We start from the raw sequence: 18868 nt of genomic DNA on the forward strand, positions 1-18868 counted from the left end.
CACGTTGCACGCTTTTATAATGCCTCGCCAATGAGCTTTTTCCTCTCTTCTCTTTTCTCAGTCGGCTCCCTTCCGTGTGCTCTCTTTAAAAAGAGAACGGCCTTTAAACCTACGACAGTTTATGAGTTCAGCATGGCCGTCTTCTATTATCAATTCGTTAATTTAACTCAAGTCAAATTAGCAGGACGTACGTCGTAAGTCGTTTATGTAATTAACTTCATAAGGTCGCGACTGGAACATCACACAGAAAAATAAGAAGGGGGTAGAATATAAAATACCGGGAAATAGCACAAACCGATTCACACATTGTCACTTTTACACACAGCGTCCGAGAGAAAGGATAGACATAGTCTTACTTACCAGGAAGAATGTATACTGTAAAAGAAAATAAAACAATAAAATATGACTAAAATATGATTTTAACCCTTTCGCAATGGATACCTATCTATACCTTTATTAATTGATAGTAACTTATGCTTTCGGGAGATTACATACAACTATTAGTACGTATATTTTACTTTTATTTTTATTGCCCCGCCAATCGCTCCCAAAAAAAAGGAACAAGATAATTAAATTTCTATTTCCTATTTCTGCTTATCGACTAGTGAAGAAAAGTACGCGTAATTTTCCTTTTTGAATTTAAATTGAAATTCGACGTTGATTATCGAGTAGCTCTAAAGGCTTCTTATCTAAAGTGACAAGACGAAGGGTCGAGGGAGGAGGGAAAATTTTTATAAGGAAATAAGGTCAGGGTGGATTGTCGTTACGGTAGCTGAAGGAATGTAAGCTGTGCGGTGATAGCAAAAATCTATTACGTAAACTTGGCAGTGACGATCTCGTGCCGTTTATAATACGACTACCTCAAGAAACACGAAGAAAGTCTTTACCCATTGTCTTCTTCTTTTTTTTGGGTACCAATATACTTATGTTTATCCGAAAAATCTAGGCTAATATTGTGGACGCACCGTAATCGACGCCATAATAAATACATACATATGTAAATATATCCAGGCGATGCGATGCAGCCTGTATGCATATGCGCATATACATATATATATATTGTTAACTACGTTCTCTTTATAAATATGTCGAGGTGAGGCAACATGTTGACCTGCAACAGTTTTGATAACTTGTTCAATATGTTCATGCGAAAGATAAGAAGGTTTGGGTCTAAAAAAAAATGAAATTCAAGAGAATGATGTCTCCGTAATCTCGTATGCACTCGCACGTGAGACGCATTAATAATATGTGTCTAGCGACTAACGTGGGACTTCAAGATCTACAATACATAGTCATTTTGAAAGTTACTTGTTTGTTAACTACAGGGAGCGCCTGCACTCCGTTTCTTTTTTTTTCCTTTTTTTTTGTTTTTGAGAGAATATGTAACTGTTTGCAAATTAGTACTAGCAACCACTACCAGCAGTCTCGCTTAATTTCTTACGGATGATATGTCAGGATGTTTTTAACGGTCAGTTGATCGTCACCAAGAGTTTCTTACTCGTCGACGAGTTCCCAGAGCATTAGGGCAGCGTCGGTACCGCCGACTGTTACGACGTTCTGATCATTGTACAGGAAACGTGCCGTCGCTACTTGTGAACTGTACACCTTTTCCTCGGCGTACTCAGCCTTGGTGCTGGTGCATGGGTAACGGAATAGACGAAGATAACCCTCGGCATCACCGCTGACGAGCATGTCGTGGGCCGCTGAACGACTCGACGTCGTCAACACGGTAGTCAGTGGATAGTACCGATTGTTCCACATGCCTAAGAAGATCATAGAGTTAAACGTCTTCACTGTTATGATAATCAAGAACGACTCTGGGATGTCTTACCAGATACCATATACCCTACTGTGCAGTTATGAGTGTACCATTTGACATCCTTCATTACGAGGGGACTCTTCTCTGAGGAAAGTGCCTTGATGTCCCCTGAGAATAAAATAAGAAATGACAGAAAATTTGAGAATAGCTATTTGTTGCGATACATCATCTTGCTATGCTGATTAATGAAAACTTACAGAAAACTAAATCATAATCTTGCGTCACCGTTTGCAAGAATCGACTGTCCGAACTCCAATCAAGTTGAACTAGAGGTTGCGCACCACGTATCTTGTTGCTTTTCTTGTAAGAGAAGCCATCGCGTGACACTCTAAACAGGTAGACGCTACCATTTTGCGAGCCCATCGCAATGATCTCGCCAGCTGCATAAAAGATCAATGTTCGTTTGCATTAGATATGATTTTAATTGATAAAAAGATTGTTGGAAGGAGGACTTACTAGGATTATATCCGATGCAAGATAGAGGAGAACCGCAAACCCTGAGAGTGGCGACAGCAGCACCGGTGTCGGAAGCGAGAACAAGAAGATGACCTTCAGAGGATCCAGCCGCCAGGGCGACACCGAACGGATGGAAAGCGATGCAAATGCACTCGAATCCTACTTGAGTGGTCCAGACGAGCTTGTGCCTTCTCCAGAGTGCGATGTTCTTGTCGTGTCCAGCTGTGGCGAAGACTTCGTCATCGGGATGCACAGCAAGACCCCAAAGCTGTCTACCGTGGCCAAAGACAACCTGATTGAACCGTCGCTGAAGGGAACCCTCTAGGATGTTGTTCCTGGTAGTTCCGACGTAGACGTTGCCATCGTTCCTTCCAGGACGTTGCGGGTAGATGCTTCGTACTCCGCCGACGGATTCTGGCAGCTAAACAACACGAGTACTTCGTGTAAATAAAAGTTTAAACGTTAAGAGATATAAAAGTGACGGCACAAGAAACCTTAGTGTCTGTGATACGTTTGTAATTCTGCAAGGAATCCCAAGCAGCGATCTTGCGATCTTTCTCGCCACCTGAGAGTAACGTTCCTTCCGACAGCATCACCAGGGAGCTGATACCCTTGTTGTGGGCCTCGAATTCCATACGAACGAAATAGGCGCCATCGGCGTCCACTGAGTAGACTGTGATGAAGCCGTCACTGTCCGCCGTCACGACGTCACCGTCTTGTTCAAATTGGATGCTGGTGACGTGCGTCCTGGAAGGCTATAACGTAGTGAAAAAAGATAATGCGGAATTTAGTAAAGAACAAGATTACCTTTATTAAGTAAAATCACGTACTAAATCAACTTAACCTAACTTGACTCACAGGTTTAATTATATCCGTCCTTTCGAAAAAGCCATCTTTACGTCGATTCCAGAAGGTCAAATGTCCCCGACCGTGCGTTATAAGCAGATTATCATCCAGCGGATGAAAAGCTGCCCCTGTCAAATCCTCCTGCAACGTCTACAGCAAACCACATTAAAAAAATCAATTCTTTCCTCAAAAAATGGATGTTCTATGTAAATAAAAACTTACAGCTACTTTGCCAAGTAAATGACCCCACTGCCATTGCCACACAGACAGTATAGCTTCTCTGCCTGAATCAACGGCAAGAACGTAGCTTCCGCCATTCTGTAAAACCGGAAGTTCACTTGAAGCATAACCAAAAGTTTCAGTATCTCATAATAATTTATAACCATTAAATAGGATTACCAGCTGTGAAAAAGCCAAAGCCGAAACTCCAATTTGAAATTCTGACATTCCAAACACATAGAGTGTCAATAGAGTTTCCGTGGACCATATGCGAACATGGGGCTGTGCTTTTCTGTGTCTGCCAGCTTTCTGTCCTGAAGCGACCAGTTCTCTGCTAGGATGAACCTAACAAAAATTTCTCAATGTCTTCAATTCAAAAAGGTACCAGAAACATCCTAGACCTAGAAAACAGATGTAGAACATTGTTCATAAACCATACCTCCATACACGTGATATCCTCAGTATGTCCAATGTAGTGGCGCTGTGCATTCTCCTCCCGGTCATAAAGCACAGCAACGGCAGCAACGTAATAGAGAAGTTCACCGCTGGGTAGGACCCAAAGATTTCTACGCGTGTCGGTGCCCCGGTACCCGTAGACCCACTCAAGTTGCAGCTTCTTCTCCGGAGGTGAATTGTCAACAGGTGGCAAATGAGAAGGTGGATAAAACGTCCTCCTCAGTCCTCTGATCGTGACCCTGGCTGGTTCCTCGCGGAGGACCTCCACGACGCTGTAGTCTGCCGACAGATCAGTGCAGGGAGTCGCTACAGTGCACCTAGACATGCAGGCTTCGCGCGTGACAGATGAACACGCACCGTTAACTCTCACGACCTCAGATTCAGGAACGTAGAGTGCACGAGGTCGACTCTTGCTACGGGCCCTTCGCTGCCTACCAATGTCTTCGACCACCGTCGAAGGTCCGCGTGACCTTGAACGTCTCGCTGGTGAACCGGTCACAGTGCTGATACCGATTCCCGGTGCAGCTCCAAGATAGAACGTATCCACATCCGCGAATTCGTTCCTGAGCTGAGAGAAGCTACGAACCTAGGAAGCCAAAAAAAAATTAGAAGAAAAAAAAGAGTAATTTTTATGAAATGCAAACCTAGAAGTGCCAGCGAAGAAATTCTCGTTAATATTAACCAATTTGAAATTCATATTCCTCGAGTCGGAGATAAACGATGATTCTCTGACCTTTTTCTACGTGCTTGTCTAAAAGGGTCATGGGTCGACTGATATCAAAACCCTTCATACAAAGTTCACCGAGGATATAGAATGGATAGAAAAGTCAAAGAAATTCATAATGTATGAAACGGGAAGGGTGAAACTTTCTATTACTCAATGTACCACCCTCTATAGGTCGACCTAATTCGTTACCTTTCAACCCCTATCACTCTATCCCACTCTCACCCAAGTCTCGGCCGACCTCGAACGCCGTTTAATGGTTCGCGGTTCCCTTCAGTCATGTAAACAGCCGTCTGCCGTGGCGCATGCATATTTATGGAAAGCAATGTTCGAGTCGATTTTATAAGAGCGATGCTGGGTCTTTTTCAATTTGCATAAATGACCGATACAGCTCGAAAAGAAAAACCCCCTGAGGTATTGAAAGTCAAACGTGGATAGGTACTGTGCTATCTGCCCTTAACTGGTAGCAACTAGCATCCAGTGTGTCCGATCGATTTTACAGCAGAAGATTGGCTAAATATATAGTTAACTATATTGCGCAATGTGACGTTCAATCACCCAACGAACCAAAGGCTTGAATATGAAATATCGCCGATATCAAATACCGACCTCTTGACCCGTCACAGTAAACATCCTCTTAGCTCCATTCATCTTAAGCACCTGACCAAGATCCTCGAGAACCTCCTCAAACGGTTGAGAAGTACGAAGATTCAGAAGTACTCGGCACTGTAAAACAAAATGGTATAAGTACCCCTACTATCAAAATCCATTTTTTCCCTGCACCACTATTTACCTGCACAGTATGATCGAGATTATTAACAATACGGATGACACGACCAGAAGATGGTTTACCACCTCCCGGTGGAGGAGCTTCTTCGCTGATCGATGCTTTTCTACTGAGGCTTGCCACTGCAGGTGGTCTGCTCCAACCTCCTCCAACGCTACCACCTGGACCAACGACGTTTCCGGTTCCACCTCCAGATCTTCCAGGCCCACCGACGCTCGATGACGCGTACCAGGTATTACTCTTCTTCCCATAGCTTGCCGGCTGTAAGAAGCATCAATGAGTTAATTGAACAGCGATTGGTGAGCTTATCAAATAATAAATATATTTATCGCCCTCTGATGTACAGTGCACCTGGAGCATATCGGCCGGTAGTGATATCACCTCGAAGGAGTCACTCATCAAAAGGACAAAACTGTCGCGATTATCGCTAAATGGAAATTCCAATGACTCGTCCAAGGAGTCGCTGTCCTCGATGGGTCGGTAAACCACCGACCCTTCCGAATGGTACGAGGAACTTGATGACTCAATGATGAACGCGTTGAGTCGATGAACATTCGCATACTCGTACGAACCCACTAGCTCGTCGAGAGTCTTGCACTTCCTGCGTTCACACCGCCCCTTCGAGAAGCGCCTCTTATGCGAACTAGGAAGACTCTCCAGGAGTTCCCACTGTACTCTCAACACCGACTTCACCAGCTTGACTGACTCCACTAGATTCCCTAGCTTCGCCAGCACCCGCGAGCCACCCTCGAGCTCGTTCTCAAGGACAGTTACCGCCACACCCCCACTGACGCCAGCCCACACACCACTGGCGCACTGTACCGCACCATCGACGACCTGGCATCGGGGCCGCACGAGCTCCTATAGTATAATGCATGCTAATCAAAAGCCTCGATGTTTACTCCCTTTTCTCCCTTTCACCCTTTTCTCGTTCCGGCCTCGATGGCCAACCCCCGTGATCCGCAACCTCTGCCCTCCTTAACTCGGCCCAACTCCCAGGAGGCTAACGAGATTGCTGGCACGAAATGTATAGTCGGGCTTAATGCCCGTTCAAACGTTAATGGACAACCGATTATTGGTCCGATGCAGAAAAATTAGATCAGCATTGAGATACCTAATCATTTCAGAGCAATGCCTCATCAAGATATATGTTTGGATGTTGCGTCTGTTAATAAAAAAAGAAAAAAATTAAATTTCTGACATACTCATAAAAAATCATTTCACGATAAAGATTTTACTATACGTTCAATCATTTAGAAGACAGTATAAAATAAAATACAATTTTATACCGATAAAATCCTTGTATCCAATAATTGACAAGCTACCAGAAAAAGTATGAATTTCCTTAAAAAACTGGTACCACACTTAAAAAGAGCTGTAGAAAAGTTACTAATGAGATGCGCATAAAAAAACAGCATCAGGAGGGTGTGTTGAATTCATAAGAAAGTTTGAAGAATTTTAGGGTGCTTTAAGTCAGTTCAGGTCAGCCAGGGTTGAGGTGTCGTGATGCGAAGGAATCAGAGAAATGCGAAGGCCAATCAGACTGGCTAGCTAACCACCCTGGGGCCAAGGTCGGTCCGCGTCAAAGCACCTAGACACGCGTATGGTACTCGAGGTTACCCCTGGAGTCGTCTAGCTGGGGGGTTACTACTGGTGCTCAACCCTTGGCCTTTCGGCCTGCATCTCCCGGTCGTGCACCTTGAATTTGCATGCAACTTGAAACAAGCCACCCTAGCCTAATTTTGAGATAAGAGAGCTTGCAAGCTGACTGAGCTTGCGATAATGCCTCCTATGAAGTTTTCCAATGTTCGTGCAGCTTTCGTGAGTACAATCCCTAAAAGAAAAACTCCAAACAAAGCACAACACGTGACCATACGACTTTGATACAATTAAAAAATCACAGTAAAATTTATCGTATCAGACAATTTTTACACCAAATAAATAAAGACTGATCACTGCTTTGTGTATTTCAAACTGGTTAAGGTACGTTCCCAATTTCACTGCCATCCCCAGCATGCTTGTGTCTCACTCTACCGCACGCTAGTAAACGGGAAGACAAAGCTACTCGTAGTACTGGCAGTGAATTTCACATAACGGACCCTTGATGATCCATCCCATGAAAAATCAGAACGCTTTATTATTTATTTAAGTTACATCTACCAATGGCAGACCTGTGTAACGCGAATGCTAATGTGAATTCCTAATCGTTGTATTATGCAGTGCGTGTTGAGTAAGTAAGAACTTCCAGCAGAGCAATCCGCTTGGTACATTATACATGAGAACAAGGTGGTTGTCCTGGGTTCAGTTATGCTACGCCAGGAGGTGTAGAAGTCACCGCGAGCCTCCGCAGTGTTTTACATACCAGTCAGGAAGGCCAATTCACGCATGAGAAAATCCCTCTGCAACGTTTGGACATATTTCAAAAGTATAGCGGGTGTCCTACAAGTCCTGCTGTCGTCTACCTATAATAAACCTATTACCTACCAACCTCTAGCGAACTTTCTCATCCCTCTTGGCAGCAGCCAATTATCCGCAATGCCAGCTGTATCTGACGCCATTATCGGACTAATGATGTCAATTAAATAAAATTGCAGTCAGGCATGCACTTTCGATTAAGAAAAATGATTTAGCTCCCATCTAGCGGCCGATATAAATAGTACAGTCGTGTCTCGTATCTATATAATCAGCTGTGCGTGAGTAAATCGGCTATATCAGGGGTATATCTGGTAGTAAGGTGTATAAGGTACAAGACTGTGGTATACGGAGTATGCACAAAAGATATATACATGTATATTAAAGTCAAAGTGTCTAACGTCACGGAAGACATACGATTCTTAGAATCGGTAAAAATATTTTGTAAAACAAAAAGTGCTTTCGTTTCATAGCCACGCGGAAGTGGCGGCTGCAATGGGAACGAGATTTAAAGAAACAGCTTTACGTTATTGCATAGGACTGGTAACGTACGTATATGTTAATGATGAAGAAACGATCTCGCTCCGGGTACGTGACGGTATGTTCTCGATGACTCCAAAATATTCCACGCAAGCCTTCACGTATAAAACTACGCTACGATAACGTTTATAAGTCGTTATAACGCTATCGCTAACGACTTGACTTCTTTTTCCAGGCCAACAACGACACGACCTCCATCTACATCATCTTACTCGTCTCTTCGTTTTTCACCTCGCAGATCTATGTAGGTTAAATCTTGATGGAAAACTGTATTACCGACGAGTTTTATGATGCTTAATTCGCACTATCGGTAAATCAACTGTTTGTCCGTTTGAAATGGAAAATCATGGAACGTTGTACCTTTCATTGCTCTAGTTTCAGTTCCTTTTCGTGAATTGTTCGATTCAGTTTTGTATTGGTACAACTAATTAAGAAATTAGAGCAGAATTATATGGAAATTAAGAATGTGACGGAAAATTCAAAAATCTATTGATTCTATGAACATGTGTTATATGTGTCAGGATTGACGGAGACTTCAATGACTGAAACGGTATGCTGGAACTGTGTTTCGTTAAACAATCGATATTGACATTAGGTGTCTTATAGATTTTATTAAAAATTTATACATGCACTATATCGAAGCGTATATATAAATACATAAATTTGAAAATCCCTATAATTAATTATTGATCAATTTTGAAATCGGCTTAATCATTAAAGCGGTCTCGAACGTGCGAAATTTCATATAGGAACGAAGGACGCAGATTTCAACAACGTCGTCTTGGTCGTGGTTGTGGGGTGTATTGATCCCCGCGCCGCTGACCAGCGGTCAATGAGATACGGTCTTTCCCTCTGGTTCTCTCTCTCCTTCTATCTCTCATTCTCTCTCTCTCTCTCTCTCTCTCTCTCTCTCTCTCTCTCTCTCTCTCTCTCTCCCTCACCCTCTTCATTACAGACTTGCCTCGTGGCCTCAGGAACTTCAACCATCGTGCAGGGGTGCAGCGTGCACCTACCTGCTTGGCGGAAGTGGAAGTCGCCCCCCCCCCCTCAACCACGGTATCATATCGCCACCCAATCGCCACCCTGACGCGGTACCAGAGTCCAGCCGGACCTGATGTGATTCATGCGGCCTTCCAACTGAGTCTGGACTACTAGCCAAGGAAATCAGCCCAGGTAAGATCAGTAAGCTGTCTCGCTGCACGAGGTAGTGTAATTGTCATCAGAGTTACTAAGGGTGGAAGTAAGGGGCGGCTGGTAGTAGTCAAAAGTATTGCTGCTGGTGGGAGAATGAGGTGCGAGAATGGGTTAAGTAAGGCTGGCGAGAACAGCTTGATCTACTTTCAATGAAGGTAGGGAAAGCAGAGGGTGCAAGCGCGCAGGTCTTACGCTACCCCTCTGTCGAATCGGCCAACCCACTTTTGAGATCCCTTAAACCACAACTACCCTGTGCCACTTTCTGTATAGCATATCTGGTCGGTACTCTAGACGATCTCGTTATCTAGTCACTCATTTACCCCTAGAGCATATCCAACGTTCGATCGGCGACTCTTCTCACCGTTTCACCCCCTTGTCAAGTCATTCTACACTCAGCCCGGCCACGTGGTGCTGGTAAACACCAGACGTCAGGACGTCGTCAGGCACCGATCAGCGCATCCCTCGCTTAATCAACAAAGTACCTGTGCTGCGCCCGACTCGACAACTGCTGACCTCGTCCTTGATACCAGTTATTCGTTCCGTAACTCACCCCATTCAAAATCCCGGCAGCCATCAATCAGATAAAAATGACCGAGGGGTTGAGTGTGGATATTATTCGCGTGGTGTCTGGTAACGAAGACTGTCCGATGGGGATGATTATAAGAAGGCTGTATCATGGATAATAGGAAAAAGCAGATATTACCCATAACCTATTATTGATTACGATGCTGTGGTGGCACACCTTAAAACCTAGAAATCACTGAGGGTGTGTCGGGCTATCTAACTACCCTTAGTATTCCTCACCTGCATTCTGTATGAATGTGGTACGTAGTTTATAACGGGGTAGCTGGACGTAGACAGAAATGTTTCTTTTTATCACAAATTGGTTATGCGTTTATTTTATAAGGGTGACGCGCTTCTTTAAGAATTCCCACAGTCACTAATCTATTTTACGGGCGCATAATAAATAGAAATGAGGAATGTGTGAATGCGAGCGGAAGTTGAAGGATCGCTAGCTGGTTGCGCATAGCCGACTTTGGTCAACAAGGTCTCGGCAACCAGGCCAGGGAGAGGGGACCTTCCTTATTCTTAGCTGGCAAAACAGAATCGCATTGCGTGCCGCCAGGTTGCCGTTGATCTGGGCCAGATACACACAAACACAACCTACTAACGGTTTATACGCAGTTTTATTATAAATCACTTTATCGCAGTGTTGGCACTATTTCGCGAGGCAGCCTGAAGCGTCATAGTGCACTTTAATAAAGGTTAATGTGATATTTAACAGTTGCCTCAATTCTGAGGAATAGACCATTGGTCCAGGTGTCATGTTTGACAGATCATTTATTTACTCCTAATGTTTCAAATTTCTGCGGAATAGCTGATCGGTTACTTATTGTCTGGTATTATGCAAGCGATCCTTTAGCTGACTTACCTTAAAGGTTTTATAACTAGAAACAACGTAAGATGCACCATCTTCCAGCTCATCCAAGCTCAGCTTTCTGTCACCATCCATGGAGAAGATGTGTCGTGCACCCCGCGGTAGATCCAGACGCAATGAAAGTCGGTCCAGGAGTGCCTCGAGAGATCCAATATCACGCCCAGGTTTGAATCTAAATATCCAGTCAATGGATACGGAAGATAAAGAAAAGGAGATATCAAGATACGGACGATTTTATTAAACGAAAATAATTCTTACCTGAACTCCACACCAGGGAAGTAAGGATCTCCATTCTTGTAGAAGGTGACACGTCTGGCCCTCCAGTAACCAAGATTATTGTACCTGGCTGGAGCCGGCTCGTGTCGGCTCTTCGGCCTAGACTCCGGCTGCTCCGGAGGCAACATGCGAGGACTAGAGGGTCTACTCTGCCTCCAATAGCCGCCCATGCCGCCTCCACTCCCACCTTCGGCTACCCCCATTCCCATTCCGAGCCCCATCCCCATTCCCGCCCCCGGCAAGTCGCCGGTCAGCGCCGCAACCGTCGACGCCGACGCTGAGGTCGCTACCGTCATTCCTTCCCGACCCGCTGCTCCTGTCCCATCGTCCTCCTCGTCGACGTCGTCGACATCGTCGTCGCTATCAACACCGGCCGAGGGCATCCCGGTCGACATAGTGTGTTGAGCTTGCGGAGAACCGTCGCGCCGTGGCGCCTCCTGTCCTTCCGAGTTGACGCCGACGCTCAGAGCGTCCATGCCGCCTCCCTGACCGTTGGTGTCATTACTACCGGCGCCGGTACCGCTGCCGATCATTCTTTCGCCACCCTTGTACTGGCCCAGATGAGAATTGGCACGCGATACTGCTTGTGTAGCAATCATACCTCCACCAGGAGTCCTTCCTGGCCACTCAGGGCTCTACGAAGATTTTTTCACTCGAGACTCGTACTTTCTATAAACGTTTCTTAAGAGTTACAGTATAAGACCTTAACGTTCGAATAATTCTTTAGATTTTATACAACCCCTTGTAAAAAAGCTTTCGTGCGAACAATAAAGAATGATGATCTTGAAATTATGTGCTACTCGATTGCAGTGTGAATTTAGATCGATCGATTTATTCGAGGACTTCAACACGGCAGGATACAGTTTTTAATGCGGTCTGAGCTTTACGATTGCAGCTCACTGCGGATCCAACGAAAGACCTTGTTAACTATTTCCCGACACCATCATTTTTCACTGTTTCAAAAAAAGGACGACACTTACACCTTGTCTGTTATTTCTCCCCAATATCCATCTGCACTCACTTGAAGCTTAGATCTTCATGATAATCTTTTGTCGTCAAGTTTCTTGATTTCGTTAAGAAAAAAAAAAAAATGTTGTCACTCATTACCATAAAATATCTTATGTACCCTTATCAAATACCTCACATTCCGACTAATAACTTTCTCAACCCCCCTACAGCTTTATTGCTCTCTAAATTCGCAATATGCAAAGCACTCCCGTTTTCAACTGTAACAAACTACCCACCTCGTGTTCACACACAAAACGGTACCGGCTCCTCGTAAATTAATTTAATTATTCCACAAACATTTATCCCACCACGTGTCAAATTATTAATTCGTTTACCAATGACACTGGAGATCATTCAAATGCAAATTACTCCTTGTGGTTTACATATTCATGTCGTTCGTCCTTCACCGGTGGCGTCCCGACGTCAAGTGCCGCTCCGCAGGTCCTGCAAGTGGCTTCGTGATGTCAGTGAACCGTAGCGCCTTAACTCAAAAGCTCCATAGCTTCGTACCCCCGTATATACGCTCTTACAAGGAAGCAACTCCGAACTTGTTGCACAGTTTGTATCGACGCAAGCTCACAGCCTGAGCTTGCGATTGGTCGTGGAATCGCGCAACCTGATCCTATTGGCTCACATTAATGGGGACAGCTCATCAGGACCAACCCTCACACCATCATTGGGCAACTTCCGGACTCAGAATGGCCGACAAAAGCACATCAGCCTATGCCCGAGTAACCACAGTGCTACTTATCGTGCCTATTATTCAATTTACATACGGCGTCGTGTCATTTTCCTAATTAAAATACAAAGACAATAAATAAATCATTTTTTTAATATATCTCTCGTTAATCAAAATTCTTACCAACGTCCCAGAAAACACTTATAATGCGTACAATGCATTATACCTCCTTGTTTGCATCGATCTTCTTGCGAAAAGAGGGATCGCCAAAATAACCTCAAACTCGAAGTGATTGAGGTCAGGACTAAGCTCCCCCATGATTCGGCCATAAATTATAACGCGACAGACGCTGTTACTAATATAATATTTACCGTGTGCGTGAAAAAGAAGTCAATACCAGGTTAGGTATACAGTTTGCGTGCAAAGTCACCACCGGAGCAGTGGAATAGGAGAGCTCCTACTCCTTATCCTGACTTGAGAAACTCCGTGGTGATACATTTTCTAGGTACTCACGTGAACTACATAACGTATGGTGAATATATAGTGCATATAAAGTACGAGGGTTACATAACTCAACGATGCAACTAGATCTAAGCCTTCCTCCTGCATTTATATGGATATATATATGTATGGATTACTCATGGATTCTCATTATCTGTAAATCTTGACGTCCACGTAAAACGTACCGACGACAATAACAGTCGTCGTTAGATTCTCGTCGAGTATGTCTTTCCTTATTGTAATCTTATTCTTCTGTATTCTTTATCCTTTTCCTTCGCTTGAGCTCTAGCCAGGCACATCGATCGACTCCTTAGAACCGGACTGGTCACGAAAGTTCCAATGGTTAGTAAACGTAGTAAAGTCCAGTTAAAGTATAAGGAGGGCTTATTGCAAGAATTGCAGGACACGAAGAAGTAAGAGAGACGCAAAGAAAGAGAAAGAGAAAGAGGGGGCATTTATTATACCTCTAGTAATTTAACTCGACTACGAAACACTGTCTACCGTAAGCAGCAGTGCCAACCTAACTTTTTGATCTAGCGTGTCGCCGGCGCCACGGTTTCGAGCGACATATCGATCCCTTAGCCGATTTCCAGGTCCTTGGCAACTTTTTCAGTCATTCTGTATACGCAAACGTAGTAAAATGAATACCTCTAACCTTGCGTAACATTTTTTTTAACCATAGGTATTTTTTCATGAAAATACCAACGGACTGGTAGAAAAATTCAAAACATCTTTCAAATCGAAATTGATCATCGGAAATAGAACAGATACTCATATTTCATTATCAGCATTATGTCTGAAATGTTACAATATTTATGCGAATCGCTCATAATTGGCTAGTAAAACTTTCCTAGTAATATATAATACTTACCGCGAAATTATCGAAGGTATGTAAGCATTTCCTTTCGATGAATAAAAATGGGCCATTGCTTTCTGCGCCTTGAATTACTTTTTGGCGTGCCAGTGAATGTCGTCGAATCGCGTTCGAGACATTTTTATCAGTACAGTACGATCTACGCGTTTGTCCTACAAATCCCTTTTGGACTCTTTAACATAGCCCGAGTAAATCCTCGAAAGCCTTACGGAAAATTATTATCGTTTCAGTTTCACATCATAGTTGAATGCGATCAATGCTTATTATGGATGAATGTTGTCATCATCAAATGCATAGCTTAGACTCGTAAATACCCAATGCTTTTAACTGTCTGATATCACCATAAGATAATGTATCAATTGGTAGACGAGATTGCAGCGACCTACTTACCAAAAACTACCAGCTGACATATTTTTTGTTGAATTGTACTGTGAAAGGGCAAAGAGTTCTCTCAGCATGGTCTACATTGTAATGTTTTTTTTTCGTATCCTTATCATTATGAGATACCATATGTTATGCAGTGTATATATGTATAATGCCTCCACTCTAATTATATTGCGTCGTAAATAGTCAGAAGGACGTATCCATGCACGTCGCGACGCTCACCCGAGGACTTTCGAGGAAATGCGGCTAAATTACCTAGAAGCTTAAACGCTTTTGATAATATCATAACAAATGGCTCAGAAATTTGTAAAGCTACGTAATACTGGAGAATGTACTTTTAGTGTCAGCGATTAGCATCTCTTCTTTATCACATGTATCCTAACGGAGATTTATCCAACTGTATCAGAAAGATTATTAATGAAAAACGAAAGGTGTGTTTCCCAAATCGAATTTTTGTAATCAAGTGATATTTCGATATCCAATCTACTTTTCCCTTATTGACTTCGAATAATTTATACGTACGTGCTAGTGCGTAATACTTCGATACTGATGAGGGAATCGAAAGGCGTGGTTTAACGAGGCAATAAGATATTCTCACGCGTAAAGTATGCGTATATACACCGAACACACGCGATGGATTTGGTATAATTTTTACATTGACTGAAACCTTTCAGGTAAATTCACCCTGCGACTTTTCGTAAAGTAGTAAAGACAGCAAAGTACACTGGAAGAATATTTTAACAATCGTTTTGACGTTTCAGCATAAGAATGGAAAAGGTTATAGGCTCTTAAGGGTTTTCTAGCGTGAGGATTTTCGTGTGAAAAAAAAACATATAACTGCGGTATAGTAAAGTCAAAAAATGTATAGTTTATTAGAAACGTACATTGTCCTACGATTTCTTTGATTCGTTAATTACGATAATGATGGTCATCATGTAATTTGCAGGTAGCTCATCTTACGTCGTAGAGTCTTCGTTTATAGTAGTAAAATTTGTATCAGCAGTTCTTTTTCTTTTTTTTCTATTCTTCTTTTTTTCTTTTCTGTACATTGCACTGTCTGTACTATTATCGACAGTCATTGCGTCACTTGCGTTGGACGTGTCTTTTGGTACAGGATCCACATTTGGTACAGATTCTGACTCCTCCGCATTTCTTCTTTTTTTCTTTTGCTTCTTCTTCTTCTCCTTTTCGCTACTTACGCTGCCTTTGTTTTCTTCGTGGAGCTCAATCTTCTTCTTTTTTCGTCCAGACTCCGGTAAAGGAACTTCAAAATTTCTCTCGAATATCGCAACAAAGAACCCATTCGTCATATCAGTCTCAGATCGAGCATAAAGACATTTATCCTCGCACGCATAATCCTTAGAGCTAAAATTTCGCCAATTCCCATCGAGGATCGTGCCAACTGGTACAAGTCTGTAAGCATCTCCGACGGTAGAAAGAACTTCATCTACAACCTGCTCGTTCTCTTCCGGATAGATAGAACAAGTGGAGTACACAATTCGTTTGGCTTTGGGAAAATTCAAAAGGGCGTGTCTTAAAATTAATACTTGAAATGATTGAAGACTCTTTATACGAGCTGGTGCACACTTTGCCTGTTTGACACCATCCACTTCAAGTCTGTCAGTCATTCCTTTAATATGGAAACAGATTAAGTAAAGATGTTAGTAAGAATTTGGCAACAGTCCAGAAAGACTTTTAAAGGATATCGAGATGTAATAAAGATATCACCTGATCCAGAACAACTGGGATCGACGAGGATATATTCGACATCAGGACACTTGCTGGAATCTATTGTGATTACGTCTGCATTGATACTTTCAACACAGGAACATTTCGTTGCTTCCAGCATCTTTCGAAGAGTTTCATATCTCCTCAAGTCGCGTTCGACTGCGTAAATTTTTCTATGGAAATGAAAAATCTTTGTACATATTTTCCAAATTGACTTGATATCATTTTTGAAGATTGTCTCAATGTTACCCCTTGTTTTGCAGAATAGCTGCTAAATGGGTTGTCTTCATTCCAGGTGCCGCGCACATATCCATTACGACAGATCCAGGAGTAGCTCCAAGTAGAAAAGCAGGAAAACAACTGGCCTAAGATTTTAGAAAATGTCTAATAGTTTTAGATCCCTTTCATTTGATTTCTAATTCATTGCTTTTTTTCAAAATTTTGTATCCACTCTCGACTCTTTACCTTATCTTGAAGAACTATGGCTCCCTTGTTATAGGCCTCATGATCGTGGAAAGGTGTTCCCGATGGAAAAATGAGTAACTCAGGAATATGTATGTCCCTTACAAAATTTGGTTCGGTCAGATTCGAGATGCTCTCAATAAACTGATCGTAATTGGCCGATTTGGGTAATATATTCCATCCTTCCTCGGCAAATGCCGAAATGACATCACTTACACTCATATAAAGAGTATTGACGCGTACATAGCGCGGTTTATCCACTGTAAAAGAAATTTATTCGTTGTATAAATGTTAGCAAGTTAAAAAAGGACAAAATCACGATGTTTGCTTCTCTTTAATCGCCATCACGTCAAGCCTCGAGAGTTACAAATACTCAAGGGAATATTAAGTTTTATAACAAATATATACATATATATTTATTATCATCACAACGCTTAGTATAAGAAAAATACACAAGATGTAGATTGTATAAATTATTACCAAAGGATGCTTAAGACTGTAAAAATTTGTGCCAGTTCTTGACAACGTTATGTGAATGGAATGTATAATGCTATTTTTATTAAATGCATCATGACTGTTGATCAGGGACTAGTTCATGTAACTTGATTTTCGTCTGGATATTAAATGAGAAAATTATGCACCTAATCATCTTTTTTATTGAGATCATTCCTAGATGTCGAAGGTTCAGTTACTTCCATGGACTCTTTCGTATCATCGGGTTCGTAAAGCGCCCGATATGCATAGCTCATTATTATCGCATTGGTGACAACTACGGCTGCCGTAACGGAAACGCAAGTAACTGTGAATTGATCAGCGTGAAATTCGTTTTTCATAACGTGCTGTGCCCCAAAAAACGCGGCAAACGGCAACGTAAACATAGCTATAGTATAGAGGAAGAAGACTCCCAATACCGAGACAAGACTCATGGCTGGATCATCCAATTTATAATCGTAATCCGATTTAGAAGAATGTGCACAATCTTTGTGTCTGTCCGTGCGTACGACGTATGATAATAACGTCTTTATCTTGGATGATCTTCTCGATTGTATTCTGTTGTTGCGGATGATTAGAACCATTAATCTGAAGAGCCCGTAACTCCTTTGGAAGCAGGATGCTCACAGGCCTATACAGATTCTAGAATGGATGCTCTCGAGGCTTGACACTGAAAAAAATAACAAGCGAGACAATGAATCGTATTTACCTTTCTTGAATACTGATGGACTTGAAAGAACAATTTCTTTCAGATATTTTTGCAATTTAGTTTGGTACAAAAGAATTGTTTTCACAGGTTTAGATTCAGATTGTAAGCGCTGCTTTCCCCACAATAACTCAGTAATGAGAACCCTCGCAAGCCAGGGATCAAGGCGAGGCTCTTCAAATAAGATTCGAGTGCTCCGAATGAGGTGATCCAAATGAGAGCCATTCTGAAGAGTGGTCAATGCCAGAGCATACAACCCACGAATATTCTGCTCACCAATTATATCAATGAAATATGAATTTTCATAAGATTTTCAATCAACAAACACATCTCTTCAGGATCATTGAAATGCCTTTGATCGTTACTTACAGGATGTTTATTCTCATATACCAACTGCTTCAGACTGGCACCTTCCTCCTGTACTTTCTGCACGATGTTCTTCACGATCTTATACAATCTTGGTACCTTCACGGAATGCTCAAATCCATTACTAGTCATGTTATTGCATTCCAGGATGGTTAGGAAATCGCGTGGTGGCAGGGCGTCGTCTACGTCTTTACCATACACAGCGCTAATACTGGGAAAGTGATGAATGAATCTTATACTAACAGATACTAGCGACAATAAGCTTGATACAAAATAACTTCTCATAGAGTACGTTTCGAGGAAAACTGAGGAAAACTCACCACAGACATCAACCTTCAGCACCGTTGGACATTGTTGCCAACAAAGAGAACGATGGAAGAAAAGAAATTCGATGTATAATAGTACTGTCTTGTAACAATTTTTAATAGAATACTAAAGGTAAAGATCAATAATTGCTGTCAGTGACTAAGATAAGAGGCTATAATGAATATTATTGAAAAT

At 42.4% G+C, this 18868-nt stretch overlaps 2 protein-coding genes and 1 long non-coding RNA gene across 15 annotated transcripts; 1 reads left to right on the forward strand and 2 right to left on the reverse strand.

The window, feature by feature from the left end:
• Nucleotides 1-438: 438 nt before the first annotated feature.
• Nucleotides 439-13800, reverse strand: LOC107272542 (echinoderm microtubule-associated protein-like CG42247). 12 transcript variants are annotated; one of them, XM_025089829.1, is made up of 16 exons: nucleotides 13038-13800; nucleotides 12511-12968; nucleotides 12148-12230; nucleotides 11150-11836; nucleotides 10886-11063; nucleotides 5314-5568; nucleotides 5130-5246; nucleotides 3780-4382; nucleotides 3521-3685; nucleotides 3344-3439; nucleotides 3134-3271; nucleotides 2770-3030; nucleotides 2276-2696; nucleotides 2017-2199; nucleotides 1832-1927; nucleotides 439-1763 (listed from the first exon to the last, which is right to left on the reverse strand). In XM_025089829.1, the coding sequence occupies exons 4-16, from the start codon at nucleotides 11764-11766 to the stop codon at nucleotides 1495-1497; spliced, it is 3399 nt and encodes a 1132-aa protein (XP_024945597.1). In that variant the 5' UTR covers nucleotides 11767-11836; nucleotides 12148-12230; nucleotides 12511-12968; nucleotides 13038-13800; the 3' UTR covers nucleotides 439-1494. The 12 variants fall into 12 exon arrangements, with proteins under 12 accessions (XP_024945597.1, XP_024945600.1, XP_024945598.1 ...); XM_025089832.1 differs by lacking the exon at nucleotides 12511-12968 and having other exon boundaries at nucleotides 13226-13800; XM_025089830.1 differs by lacking the exon at nucleotides 12148-12230.
• On the forward strand, nucleotides 7991-10835 carry LOC112495067. Its single transcript, XR_003061240.1, has 3 exons — nucleotides 7991-8317; nucleotides 8435-9432; nucleotides 9780-10835. It is a non-coding gene; the product is annotated as an uncharacterized LOC112495067 (long non-coding RNA).
• A 1651-nt stretch (nucleotides 13801-15451) lies between the features above and the next one.
• Nucleotides 15452-18829, reverse strand: LOC107272508 (probable 28S rRNA (cytosine-C(5))-methyltransferase). 2 transcript variants are annotated; one of them, XM_015749717.2, is made up of 7 exons: nucleotides 18688-18829; nucleotides 18371-18578; nucleotides 18005-18269; nucleotides 16807-17063; nucleotides 16591-16706; nucleotides 16342-16514; nucleotides 15452-16243 (listed from the first exon to the last, which is right to left on the reverse strand). In XM_015749717.2, exons 2-7 carry the CDS (start codon nucleotides 18497-18499, stop codon nucleotides 15570-15572), a joined length of 1614 nt encoding a protein of 537 aa, XP_015605203.1. In that variant the 5' UTR covers nucleotides 18500-18578; nucleotides 18688-18829; the 3' UTR covers nucleotides 15452-15569. The 2 variants fall into 2 exon arrangements, with proteins under 2 accessions (XP_015605203.1, XP_015605202.1); XM_015749716.2 differs by lacking the exon at nucleotides 18688-18829 and having other exon boundaries at nucleotides 18371-18681.
• Between the last annotated feature and the right edge of the window lie 39 nt (nucleotides 18830-18868).

This window comes from Cephus cinctus, unplaced genomic scaffold, assembly GCF_000341935.2.
Source record: "Cephus cinctus unplaced genomic scaffold, Ccin1 Ccin1_scaffold1184, whole genome shotgun sequence".
Lineage (NCBI taxonomy): Eukaryota > Metazoa > Arthropoda > Insecta > Hymenoptera > Cephidae > Cephus > Cephus cinctus.